General features: G+C 36.6%; 1 protein-coding gene across 1 annotated transcript in view; it reads left to right on the top strand.

The window, feature by feature from the left end:
* khdrbs3 (KH domain containing, RNA binding, signal transduction associated 3) overlaps positions 1-14,055 on the top strand; it is a 141,671-nt gene that overhangs the window by 125,400 nt on the left and 2,216 nt on the right. Inside the window, exon 8 of the mRNA XM_081377692.1 lies at positions 9,895-9,953. Within this exon, the coding sequence (XP_081233818.1) occupies positions 9,895-9,953 (59 nt within the window). The remainder of the gene's footprint in view (positions 1-9,894; positions 9,954-14,055) is intronic.

The following is a 14,055-nucleotide window of genomic DNA, read 5'->3' as shown; positions in this document are numbered from 1 at the left end:
TAACATGCTATCTGTTTCTGATGCAGAAAAGCTAGTTCATGCATTCATGACCTCGAGACTAGATTACTGTAATGCTTTATTAGCTGGTTGTCCTGCATCCTCAATAAACAAGCTACAGTTAGTCCAAAATGCCGCCGCTAGAGTTCTTACTAGATCAAGAAAGTTTGACCATATAACACCAATTTTATCATCACTACATTGGTTACCTATAAAGTTCCGTATTAATTACAAGGTATTGCTACTGACTTATAAAGCCCTAAACGGCTTAGCTCCAGTTTATTTAACGGATCTTCTATCGCCCTATAATCCATCGCGCTCTTTAAGATCACTAAATTCGAGGCTTCTGGTCATACCTAGGGTATCCAGATCCACCAAAGGAGGGAGAGCATTTTCACATTTAGCACCAAAACTCTGGAATAGCCTTCCTGATTCTGTTCGTTGCTCAGATTCGCTCTCCCAGTTTAAAACTAGATTAAAGACGCATCTCTTCAGCCAGGCATTCATATAATATTTTAATCTTACAGTTAAATCCGGTCTCTACTTCATAAACGCCAGAGGAGAACTGGCCCCCGACTGAGCCTGGGTTCTCCCAAGGTTTTTTTTTCTCCATTAGGTCACCTAATGGAGTTTTTCGGTTCCTTGCCACTGTTGCCTTTGGCTTGCTCAGTTGGGGATACTTAATTTGATTAATCGATTCAACAGTGCTATTGATCTGCATTACCAAACGTGGATGTTTTACACCAGAAACATACACTGATGTACTATTTTATTTAATACTGTGAAGCTGCTTTGATACAATCTGTTTTGTGAAAAGCGCTATATAAATAAAGTTGACTTGACTTGACTTGACTTATTGATAATGATTGATAACTTTTTATAGTGAATCTTGAGTACATTTGAGTGAAATTTGAGTACACTATATTGGCAACTCGTTCATACGACTTTAAGTTTAATGGAAAATTGCTGGCTTCTAGTTTGTATTCATACAAATGATAATTAATTAATTAAATAAAATTTTACCTTCAAAAAGACCAGGTCAGATGTTCAAAGAATCATCAATCTTCTAAAGTCTTCACACTGCACAGGCAGATGCTGACTAACACGGACAATCCCCAGATTACAACTAGGGGTCGAACGACTTCAGATATTTTTAAGTCGACATTTATGTGATTAAATTCGAGTCGATGTCAACTAGTCGCTGATGATGTCATTAATGAACAAGTAAGCCTGAACCTCGAGCTGAGACTCGAACGCGGGTTGCCTTGAGCACAGCTATGGCAAATGACACAGCGCTGCCCACAAGGCTATTGCTCCTACATAACAGCTTATTTTTATCAGTTCTTTTGTCTTTGGGTCATTATATTTCTCAGATTTCTTCTTGTTCTGTATCAGATACAGATAAAATAGCACAGTAAAGATTACATATGAATGGATTATAGAGAGCTATTGCATGTGAATTAATTAGTCTCTCTACTAATAGTGAAGCTGTGGGTTTTAGTTACTAAGAAATATATCCTTGAACTTTTCAGTTTCTAAGCTATTTTATTGATAAATCACAGAACAGTGTTGACAATACATTTATACCTTCTGTTTGTTTTCGTTAGTCACGTGTTCTAGTTCTAATTTACCGCCACTGATCAGTCACCATGGACATCTTCATAATCACCACAGCTGTTCGTCATTGTCTCATCATCACTGTGTATTTAATTTCCTCTTGTGTTCTCATTCAGTGTATGGTGTTGTTCATGTCTGCAGGCTGTTTCGCATGTTGGTTATTTGGATTATTCTAATAAGTCTTATGTGCTATATTCCTCATCTTCATTTTCATTGAACTTAAGCATTACAAGTACAGGTTTTGGTTTTTCTACCCACCTCTGCCTAGAGTAGGCCCTAAGTACATGTTGCTAATTATTATTACAAATGTAAAAATACACGAACACCTTAAAAAAGAAAATTTTCATTTTCATAAAAAAAAAAAAATTCATTTGCAAAAAGTTTCATTTGACAGTTAATCAAATGGGAGCATTTGATTATGAATTGAACTTTCAATGAACTTTCAGCTTTTTAAGACACACTCTATTAGACGGAATATTTTGAGAGTATATGAATCATTTTATGGGACTATCGTGGTAAAATAAAGGACAACATTTCTAAAAGTCTTTTTCTTTTTCAATTTATTTAAACGTCAATGTTTTTTAAATGATTGATTTTTTAAATATTTTTTTTAATAAATCATTTAAAAATATTTTTTAATAAATACAATTATTTGAATCAATATATTAATGTATTATAAATTTGATTCATTTAGTAATTTGAATTATTATTCAATTAATTTATTTTAATGAATAAATTGATCATTTAATACTTAGTTCTTCTAGTTCCCTAATGGCAGGCTCTTTTATCAGTGGAAAACTCTAGAAATCTAGATCTCAACTCTGTTACTTTGTTTTTCCGGTTCTTTTGATCCTGTAAAAAAAAAAAAAAATAAATATATATATATATATATATATATATATATATATATATATATATATATATATATATATATATATATATATATATATATATATATATATATATATATATATATATATATGTAAACCTGTTCGACACCTGATGAAGAGGAACATTACAGAGTTCAGCTCTGCAGGTAACGATTATCACGATTGATTACTCCTCCATTCAAAGCATCAGACTCGGCAGGTTTCTCTCTCTTCTACAACTGTCTTCCTCTCTGTTCCTTTACTCACACGTTCTGTCCTCTGTCCCACTTTCTCTGAGACAGACGTGCTGATATTTTTTAACTTATTTCAGATCTATTTTAGAGGTTTGGTGTCTTCGCTCTCGTCTCTGTTTCCGTCTCTGTGGACATTTGGTTCTGTTAGCAAGGCAAGAAGACTGTTACAATCTAAAAATAGATTCATTTACATCTGAGAAAAGAGCTTCCGTTTCTGTCGCAAATTCCAGAAGCATATGATTTTGCCTGTAGCTTGTTTGAATAGACAGATTTTCCTATTTGTATGAGGAGACCATAAAATGGGACACATACATACATATTTGCACATGGCTCATGGTGTGTACACATGTATAATAAATGCACATTGAATGCTCTAGTTCAGCGTTGAATTGGTGCTGGAGACTCAATAGAGGACAAAGGCCTGTGATTTCATTTTAGTCTTATCTTGAATGAACAACCTTAATGACACAGTCTGGAATGAGCATTTAAAACATGCTCTAAATGCATGTTCACTCAAAGTAGCATTCTATTTCCATTTTTGGCTGAACTGTTCCTTTAAGTAAACTTTGTGACCCATGTATGGAAAACATAATTAGCGCTGTGTGATGTTTATTCACCTTTCTGCCCTCCAAACCTCTTCCAAACTCTTTCTGTTTGAGTGCGAGAGAATGAAGCAGTAATTAGTGATTAGTGATAAGCCTCTCTCAGTAGATTAGACCAGCGAGACTCGTCACAGACGCCCCACTGCTGATTTACCAGCTGTGAAAAAAAGACGAGAGAACGAGAAAACACAGAGATCACCTGGGACATGTAGTACATCATTCAGATTTAACCCCACCATCTGTTTAACCACACGAGAGAGAGAGAGAGAGAGAGAGAGAGAGAGAGAGAGAGAGAGAGAGAGAGAGAGAGAGCAAGGCCTTTATGAATGTCAAGTCAGCGAGCGCCCGTCCTGAGGAAACACGCTCACTTTGTCAAACATCTGGGATCTGCTTTTTATTTTATTTTATTTTATTTAGTTTTATATTTTACCTGCACGTAGACTTATATGTTTTATTCACCCTCCTCTCCATTTTATTACATTGTTTTTATTTAATTTTATGTATGCATTTATGTTTTAATAGACTTACTCCTTTAAGATATTTTTTAAAATGATGATTGGAATAATATATTTACAATTCTGCACTTTTCTTGTTCACTAAAAATGCAAGTAGTAAGTACAAAAAGTTAGTCAAACAGCTGGTCAAATGTTCTTGCCTCTACTGAAGTGCAAGATATTCTTTGGATCGTCTCAGATCATTCTGGAGAATATGATCATCACGTTTTGTTCATGTCAGCTCCAGTACTGCTGTCAGTAAAGCAAAATTAATTAATCCTATGTCATACTTTTCACTCAAATTGTTATGCTGACAATATAATTTGTAATAAAAACCTTAGAAAATGCAGAATCGAAGCATTTGTACTTGTAGTCTTGACCCCACCGGCTGGTAATCTACCTGAGGAAACAAGTTGAGTTGATTTTCTAGCAGGGTATTGTTGTAATTTCATGGTTACTTGAAGTAAAACTCCCAGCAAACACCTGTGCAGTACTTCATGGTTTCAGATCTATGTGACAGAGTTACCCAACAGTTGCCTGCAGATATAAGCAATCACTGAGAGATTGAAGTTTTTCTATACGCCATAGTGAAACAGTTTAAAACAAGCCAATCTGTTATTTAATCTGTTTGGAGAACATCAGATAGACACACAGTGTCTGACCGCTACCATTTTGTTTATTTAAATGGAGAAAAATCTATCATAACTCCAGTAAACTATGGAGTGCCGCAGGGATCTGTGTTAGGCCCTCTATTATTCTCAATATACATGCTGCCACTTGGAAATATTATAAGGAAACATGGAATTAGTTTCCATTGTTATGCTGATGACACTCAAATCTATATTTCATCACGGCCAGATGAAAACGCTAAATTATCCAAATTGACAGAGTGTGTTAAAGATATAAAAGATTGGATGACGCATAATTTTCTTTTATTAAATCCAGACAAGACAGAGGTACTACTTATCGGTTCAAAAAACCACCCACAAAACCTCTCACAATACAACTTTAACATAGTAGGATGTCCTGTTACTTCATCCTCTACAGTAAAAGACCTGGGTGTTATATTAGACTGCAACCTGTCTTTTGAAAATCATATTTCATATGTTACAAGAACAGCCTTTTTCCACCTTAGAAACATTGCTAAGCTACGTAATATGCTATCTGTTTCTGATGCAGAAAAGTTAGTTCATGCATTCATGACCTCGAGACTAGATTACTGTAATGCGTTATTAGCCGGTTGTCCTGCATCCTCAATAAACAAGCTACAGTTAGTCCAAAATGCCGCCGCTAGAGTTCTAACTAGATCAAGAAAATATGATCATATAACACCGATTTTATCATCTCTACATTGGTTACCTATAAAGTCCCGTATTAATTACAAGGTATTGCTACTGACTTATAAAGCCCTAAACGGCTTAGCTCCAGTCTATTTAACGGATCTTCTATCGCCCTATAATCCATCGCGCTCTTTAAGGTCACTAAATTTGAGGCTTTTGGTCATACCTAGGATATCTAGGTCCACCAAAGGAGGGAGAGCATTTTCACATTTAGCACCAAAACTCTGGAAAAGTCTTCCGGATACTGTTCGTTGCTCAGACTCGCTCTTCCAGTTTAAAACTAGATTAAAGACGCATCTCTTCAGCCAGGCATTCATATAATACTTTTAATCCTACAGTTAAATCCGACCTCTAGTTCATAAACGCCAGAGGAGAACTGGCCCCCGACTGAGCCCGGGTTCTCCCAAGGTTTTTTTTTCTCCATTAGGTCACCTGATGGAGTTTTTCGGTTCCTTGCCACTGTTGCCTTTGGCTTGCTCAGTTGGGGATATTTGGGGATATTTAATTGAATTAATCAATCAACGATACTATTGATCAGCATTACCAAACGTAGACGTTCCACTAGAAACAAACATTGATGTATTGTTCTAATTTATTACTGTGAAGCTGCTTTGATACAACCTGTGTTGTGAAATGCGCTATATAAATAAACTTGACTTGACTTGACAGTGTTAGTGCACAACAGTTTTAGCTGGGTAAGCATGACTGTGTGTATGAGAGAAAAAACATTATGTAAATAATGTCTCTTATTTGACAAGAAATTGGTTATAATTATCGTATATATATATATATATATATATATATATATATATATATATATATATATATATATATATATATATATTATAAATCATAATTTGCCAGCAGATTATTAGGCTGCTGTCACTTTAAAACCTGACGCACAGATCCATTACTGTTACACATGCGTTTTCTTTCTCAACTGTTTATGTTCACTTAAAACATAACTGATTGCTTACGTGAATACTCACCAAGACCGGCATTTTGACATTAATTTGGGTGTATTTGACTCTTGGGTGTATTTTGTCATCTTGCTGTTGGAAAGATGAGAGAGTGAGAAAGCGTAGCTGGTATCGTGTATCTATTCGATATGTATCGAAAAAAAATATATTTTTGACTACACACTGCACTTAGTTTATTATTTCAGATGCCTTTTAAAAAGACTACAATTGAAAAATGTGTATATTATATATCAAATTCAGCCCGCCAAAATGGCTAATAGGAGTGACAGCGTTACACGCGGATGTTAAATAATCATATTACTTTTTTATTCCTCCAAAGCATTTTTGATACTTGCAGTTAACACTAATATGCAGCGTACCTGATAACTCCATTAAGTCTCCTCAGAGGAGTGAAATGTTCCTCTGGGTGATTGTAGTTCATTCGACAGCGTGTTTGCAGTGTTTACACGTGTGTGTTGCTAATTGGAGGAATTGGACTGTGTGTGACTTAAATGCATCATCATTTCTGCTAACGCTCTACCTCGACTGGAACAAGCTGAACAGGGTAATTGAGTAGAACAGAACAAACTCGGCACTGGAGGAGAGGGAGAGAGAGACGAATTTAGGAAAGAAGGAATATTGACGATGTGTCAGGGACGAAATTAAAGGTGTCTAACTAGGTTTGAACCCAGGCTGGTGTTCAGATTGGTGAGAATAGGTTCTTTATGGTGTGAAACAGCAGAGAGAGATGCATCTGGCAGCAGGTTGTGAAGTTGACTGATGCATTACTGAACACAAAAGCTTTAGGTCTCTTCAATTTCACCTTCATGTGCTGTGGAAATGGGGAATTTCATCACACATATGATATAAAGCCTCCTCCCAGCCCTCACGAGGTTGCTGAGCCTGTGTGTTGGAATCTGAGGAGAATAGTGACCCTACTTGTGCTCCATAGGTCTTCATACATGCAATCCCAGCAGAACCCTCTCTCTCATTCTCATCCTATCTTCTTCTCCCTGGTGTGCAGACACATTTTGAGTGTGAAACAACTAACAGTAACAGCAGGCTAGCGATAGGCACCTCTGTGTGAGCTTTGACATGGTATTTCCTCTCTGCATAACAGTTTATGAAAATCAAAGACGCTCTTTTCTCAGCCACTGAAGGTGGATTTTTGTATGTGTGAGTATCTCTTGTGAATGAGTGGAGGAGTCAATTATATTACGATTGGAATAAGGGGAGGGGTTTTGACAGTATGATTGGAAAGAGGAAGAGTTACCAGTGTTTCCCGCAGGATTTTGGGACTACCCAGAGGAAAAATGTATTGCTCAGTGGTTGCTTTTCCAACGCTTCCTAAAACTTAGGAGAAATAAGAGTAGACACAACTGAGATATGAGTCCAAAATGCGAAACATTGGATTGTAAACATTTTTATTGTCTTGCTTGTCAATAAAAGCTCGTCTTGAGACAAATATTTTCAGATGTAGCTTTTTTTCATGACATTGGGTTTTTTTACCTTTAATGGACAGGACTGTCTAGGATGAGAAGGGAACTGGAGCAGGAAAGTACTTTTAGCTGGGACTCGAACTCATGCTGTCTGAGGAGCTGCTGTGCCTCGATGTCGATGTGCTGTCCACAAGACAATGGGCCCTATCATACATCCGGTGCAATGCGGTGCCAGGCGCGACGCAAGTGTTTTTTGCCAGTTTCAGCCTGACGCAGTTATGATTTTCACGTCCTGTGCCACGTTGTTTAAATAACACATGCATTTGCGCCCAAGTGTTTGCCCATGGGCGTGTTGGTCTGAAAACGTGGTGTGTTCAGAGACATTGTTGGCGCGTTGCTATTTTGAGGCAAATGAAATAGACTGCGCCACTGACCAACAAAAACCTGGTCTAAAGTCAATGGTGCAATATTGTTTTTGTTATTTAAAGAGCACCCCATACACAAAAGAAATATATTTGAAATATATTTTCAGAATATATTTAGTAATATATGCAAATATTTGAAATTGGCCAAATAAATATATTTCACACTTAACATCATATATTTTATAAAAAAATACATTGAAATATATTCTGAAATATAACAGAAATATATGATGTTAAGTGTGAAACATATTTATTGGGCCAATTTCAAATATTTGCATATATTCCAAAATATATTCTGAAAATATATTTCAAATATATTTCTTTTATGTATGGGGCATTAGTAATGTGCGCCTATAGGCGGGTGCACAGCGCGCATAGACTCTGCTTACTACACACACACGGACACCCAACAGAACACTAACATGCCACATATTAAAAATAAAAGGATTACAATGTAAAAGATTATTATTGTGTACGCAAAGATATGGTGGAATCTGGCTTGTCCCGTAGATGGTCTGCTTGCGCGCTTTAACCTCGCGCACGAGCAGTTCCGTTTCCTCGCTAGAGAAGTGTTCGAATCCGCCATGGTGCAACTGGCTTTTAAAGGGAATGGGAGATGAGACTCTGTTTTTTTTTTTTTTATGTTACGCCCAAAACACACCCATTACTCATTAAGAGAATAGGGACAACTCTTTTAGACCATTCGCCAGGTGCGCCGACCATTTTTCCCATCGTTAAACTGGCAAAAGTTGATTCGGACACGCCATAAGTGTACTTGCATCGTGTGCATTAGACCATGCGCTTAGATCGTTAAAATAGAGCCCAAAATGTCAAAGAACTTTTATGTTATTATGAGAACGTCAAAAATATTTTCGGTACATTATGAAACATTATGTAGTCGGAAAGAATAGGCTGGTGGGCCACCACAGTCTTGGTACAGTAATTAATGGGAAGCACTGCGTTACAATAGAGTTATTATAGAAATTAAATGAGGAGTTATTGAAATTAAGGAACCAAATATAAAAAATATGTAGTTTCTATAGAAATAATGGGAGGAATAACAAATAATTCTGCCAATGTAACACTAGGTCTATATCTGAAGAATACTCCCTGGTGGAAGCTGAGATAATTTTTCCAGTAACCTTCTATTTCTTGTAGCACCATTCATACTGATGGGAGGCCAGTGGAATTATGGGAGCATGAACATCAGGATATGGTTAGCAGTCAGCTGTGATTGGCACTGGACAGCTCAGCTGAGGGGCCTATGGGAGAAAAACTCAATTTGGAAGCAGAAAGGGAACAGAGACCCAGGAGCAAAACTTCTGAGATGCAGCAATAAAAGGCAGGCGCACCGCAAATCTGCTCGGAAAATAGCTTCTCCGATGGGTTATTCTGCCTCATGTGCCTGCTGAGATATTGCTTTGTCAATTTAAATAGGGAGCAACTAGTGTCATAAAAGGAGACACATACCTGTGAACTTTCACCATCTCTCTCTCACTTTGGTCCTCTCTGTCTTTAGTTAGTTATTTCTTTTGAAATTTGTCAAGGCAGGATATTGCAGCACACAAAAAAAGAACAGTTACTTTAACAGCACATCCTGAAATGAGTCAAACATAACATAACACATATTCAAACATTATATGTAGGTACAATTATAAAACTATTTAAATGCACACAGAGAATTAAAAAAAGAACAAAAAATCTAAGCAGACACTTACCTTGAACTTTCACCACCTTTCACTTTCGTTCTCTCTGTCTATAAATAAATGCACATACAAACACAGTGTCAATAGAAATATGTTTTTTTTTTCTTGACAATGGATCAATAAAATGGATCAGCCAGTCAGCGAGCATTAATTTTATTTTGCTCAATAAATGTCTCTCGTTTCTTTCCACAGCTCAGAGGATTATTATGAATACAGCCATGGTATCAGTGCAGAATCATATGACTCTTACGGTAAGTGTCTTTTTTTTCTTCCCTCAATGCAGTTTTATAATCACATGAAATTACTGTAGTTTGTCAGCATGTCTTGCTTGATTTCCACTCTTCTAATGCAATGACCCAATAAGCTGTCTATTTTATAATAACTCCAGTTAGTACATGAACCTTCAGTCTGTCACTGTCTTCTTTTGCCTGTAGCACGCTCGGCTCCTGCTGTATTGTTGTTATAAATACTGCTGGCCTTGCAAGACTTTTGGTTGCAGTATCTATACAACAACATTGAATTTACTTGAACAGACAGTTACAATGAATGTAAACAGGAGACGGGTTTGGATGCAGCGAAAGAATCAAAATGCTGTCGGACGAGCGTTCCATGGAAGGCAAATAAGTTTGCGGTTATGAACAATGTCGGTACAGAAAAGCATAAATATGGCAGAGATATCTTGAAAAGAATTGCAATGCTCTGGAATTGCTGATGTTGCTGTTGTAAGCTCATTGTCCCAGCAAAAAAAAAAGATAAGATGTGCCATTATATTTCTCAGCAGCTAGAATATCAATGTGTGTGTTTTTAGTGTGTATATAAAGATGCATTTGTGTGTGTGTGTGTGTGTGTGTGTGTGTGTGTGTGTGTGTGTGTGTGTGTGTGTGTGTGTGTGTGTGTGTGTGTGCGTGTGCGTGTGCGTGTGTGTGTATGAAGCTCAATATGAAGGTCAAATTGGAAACCTTTACCAGATCATAATTGTTTTTGCTACTTTCCAAATTCCTTTAGAAATAGATTTTCTTATTTCATGTTATGTTAAGCCAGACTTTATGTTAAACTAGATAAGACAAACTTTATGTTGGTTTGAGAAAGCCTGACCAAAATGTTTGAAGTAGATTTAATAGCTTCAAGTTTGATTCCATTTTAAGATACCATTTTCCTACTCTCCATCAGTTCCAACTCAACAAACACAATGTTGCCCCTAAAATATATAGTTAGTTAGTTAGTTGTAATTTTCCTGTCAGTTTTCACTTTGCAACCACATTTGAAACACATTTCTACACACACACACACACACACACACACACACACACACACACACACACACACACACACACACACACACACACACACACACAATCCATAACACTCAAGTTAACACTTTCCAGGTGGTACAAAACACAGACAGCTTGACAGTTCAAAGAAGAACTTCCTATTATCCGGCTGATACACATCCTTATTCTTTCTAAACGCAAGGACAGTGCGCGCGAACCCTTTCTTTGAAGCTAGCGCGGGCTAACCTGAGATTGACAGCTCTCTAATTAAAGATTATTGGCAATGGCTCCCATTCTGAAAAACAAGTGATTTTAGAGAAACGGCCTTTGTGCCTTTCTGTCCCTAAAAAGAACTGAAAATGAGCAAGATCACACAAAAGCTGCCGTCGATAGCGCTCTCGTTCATCGACATGGACGCTCGTGAATTAGCTCTGCTGTTACGCTAATGGCGGCGGTAACCTCTCGCCCGAGGGCACTCCACTAAACCCCTTTCAAGTGGCTATTTGATCCTCTTGTGCAATTAAAGTTGTTTTGTTCTTTCTGAGGTGAAGGACAAAAGGAGGATGGTTTGGGGACGTTTCTCTTTGATTGTCAGTGTTAGTTGGCCTAAATGATCAGAGATCCCATGAGCTCAGAGAGGAAGATATTGGATGGTGTCGTGACTCTTGGGATTTGTTACTTTAAAGATTGGTGTTGTTCTGTAAAAGTCACATTTGAAGGTGGTTTGGATTGCTGCATGTTCCACAACTACAAATCACTGTCAGCGTCACAGTCGGTTCCTGTTTAACACAAACTTGCAAGGAAATTACGCTTTACTGGCGTCGAAGCATGCTCAAGGTCACATCTTACCCCAAAAATGCATTTTATATAAAAGAAAATATGTATAAAATATGCTGCTTAGAGAAAATTAAGCTTATTTTTAGAGGAAAAAAGTGTTATATCTTATCATTTTTATTAAATGTTTATGACAATTAACCACATTTCCACCATTCTCATGTCAATGAGTCCGGAATTTATTAATTTGTTTTATTTATTTGTTTGTTTTTTACTTTATATTTATGACTATAATTTCAATATCATGTATTACATGTATTAAAGTAAAAAAAAATTATAACATTTTAATTTAATTTTATAATTATATTTAATTAGCCTGGCTAACGTCAGACCTCTTCTCATTGAGACGTGGTCTGGGAACCACATGTTCATTTTCTCGTATTTGAGGCGTGGTTTACTAATGCCCAGAGCCGTTTATTGGGCGCTACGAATGTCTATCAAATGCGCCTGTACGTAGCTCATAGCCAATCGTTTCATTTATACCAGTCAAATAATATTGTAATTTAATATTACAATAAAATGCATCACAATACCAAAAATTCTTATTTGTTGTAAAATATTCTTAATTTTCCTAATGCAGAATATAATTTATTTTCATTTTTATTTTGGTGTGAAATATACGGAGCCCCTGAGGGGACCTGTGAAAAAAAAATAAAAAATAGGACTTTCGCGTGCGCACGAGAAACTTTCGCGTGCGCACGAGAAACTATCGCATACGCACGAGAAACTTTCGCGTGCGCACGAGAAACTATCGCGTGCGCACGAGAAACTATCGCGTGCGCACGAGAAACTTTCGCGTGCGCACGAGAAACTATCGCGTGCGCATGAGAAACTATCGCGTGCGCACGAGAAACTTTCGCGTGGGCACGAGAAACTATCGCGAACAAATCCAAGTGATGGCGCCGGCGAATCGCGCTATTAACAACATCGGTTCACTTCTGGCATTAACTTGACATCACAGCCGGTTCATTATTAAATGATTATTAATTCCTGTTCAGTATTAAACTTTGGACCGAACGAAAGATGCGCGAACCCAACTTTGCAGTATAGTTTCAGTTTCGATTCAAATAAATTCGTTTAGGCTTGGCGTTTAAAATAGGCTAAAAGTTGTTTGTAATAAAGGGCACAATGGGCTATTTTTATAGACTACTATGCATTTATTATTATTATTATTATTATAAGTGGTTACTTATTTTTAATTTCTTGTTGTTTTCTGATTCCATTCATTTAAGGATTTGGCTATGGGGAAGTAAAATACGCATAGCCTATATGTTATTAATAGTGTTTATAATGTTAATGTTGTATTTTATTTACAGGTCTTTTACACTATTTCTGAATAGACTAGCCTAATAATATAATGCGTGTTTCCCTCTCAACATGACTGAGCGCGCCACGCACAAGCGCGCATCCTTATAAATTCTAGGCTAATACATTGTAATAAAAAAGGCCTACATCATAAAACTCAGAAGAGTATTTTAATATCTCTGATGTTCTCTGTTCTCTGGTTGTTAGACAGTAAGTCTGAATGACAGTTCATGCATGAACGTTAGGACTATGCAGTCAATTATTACCTTTTTGTAGCTATTGTTTAAAATATTTAATTTACAACGAATTATATTGATTTATATCTTAATTTATTATTATTATTATTATTATTATTATTATTTAAAACTTACTGGACGAGGGCGACCATGGTAGACCAACAGTCGTCATTTACCCTATATATCTATACAGAAGAAAGACCTGTCTAGGCTCTTCGGTACGGGTTGTGTCGAACCATTCGTTAATATGGTTGTTTGATGAGAAAAATATGAAACGCATTAAGAATCCGTACAACTGCAGCAGAGGATGACTATTTTATTCTGCAGTGCGGAACTGAGGAAGAGCTGATGACGGAACAGTTTGATCAAGATAAATAGCAATCTTGTGAACTTTACTTCTTTAAAAAAATGTTTCCTTCATCTCAATAGCAGAAGATTATTAGCCTGTTGTTTATTTTGTATCAATACACATACAAATACAAAGTTTATTAAAAGTAGGCCTATATTCAAAGTTAATACAATTATTTGAATTGTGACTAAAATATGCCTCTAAGTCTTGTCTTTAATAGCACCTTGCTTGAGATTTTTGCTAAAATATACACTTCAAAACGTCAAATAACAACATAAATGATATATACATCATCCATATTTCCACATTTGTATTAATGACGCTATAACGCAAACCGAAAGTTTCTCGTGCCCACGCG

This window comes from Scardinius erythrophthalmus, assembly GCF_964197995.2.
Source record: "Scardinius erythrophthalmus genome assembly, chromosome: 10".
NCBI classification, from domain to species: Eukaryota; Metazoa; Chordata; class Actinopteri; order Cypriniformes; family Leuciscidae; genus Scardinius; species Scardinius erythrophthalmus.
This window is presented reverse-complemented; position numbering and strand designations above follow the sequence as displayed.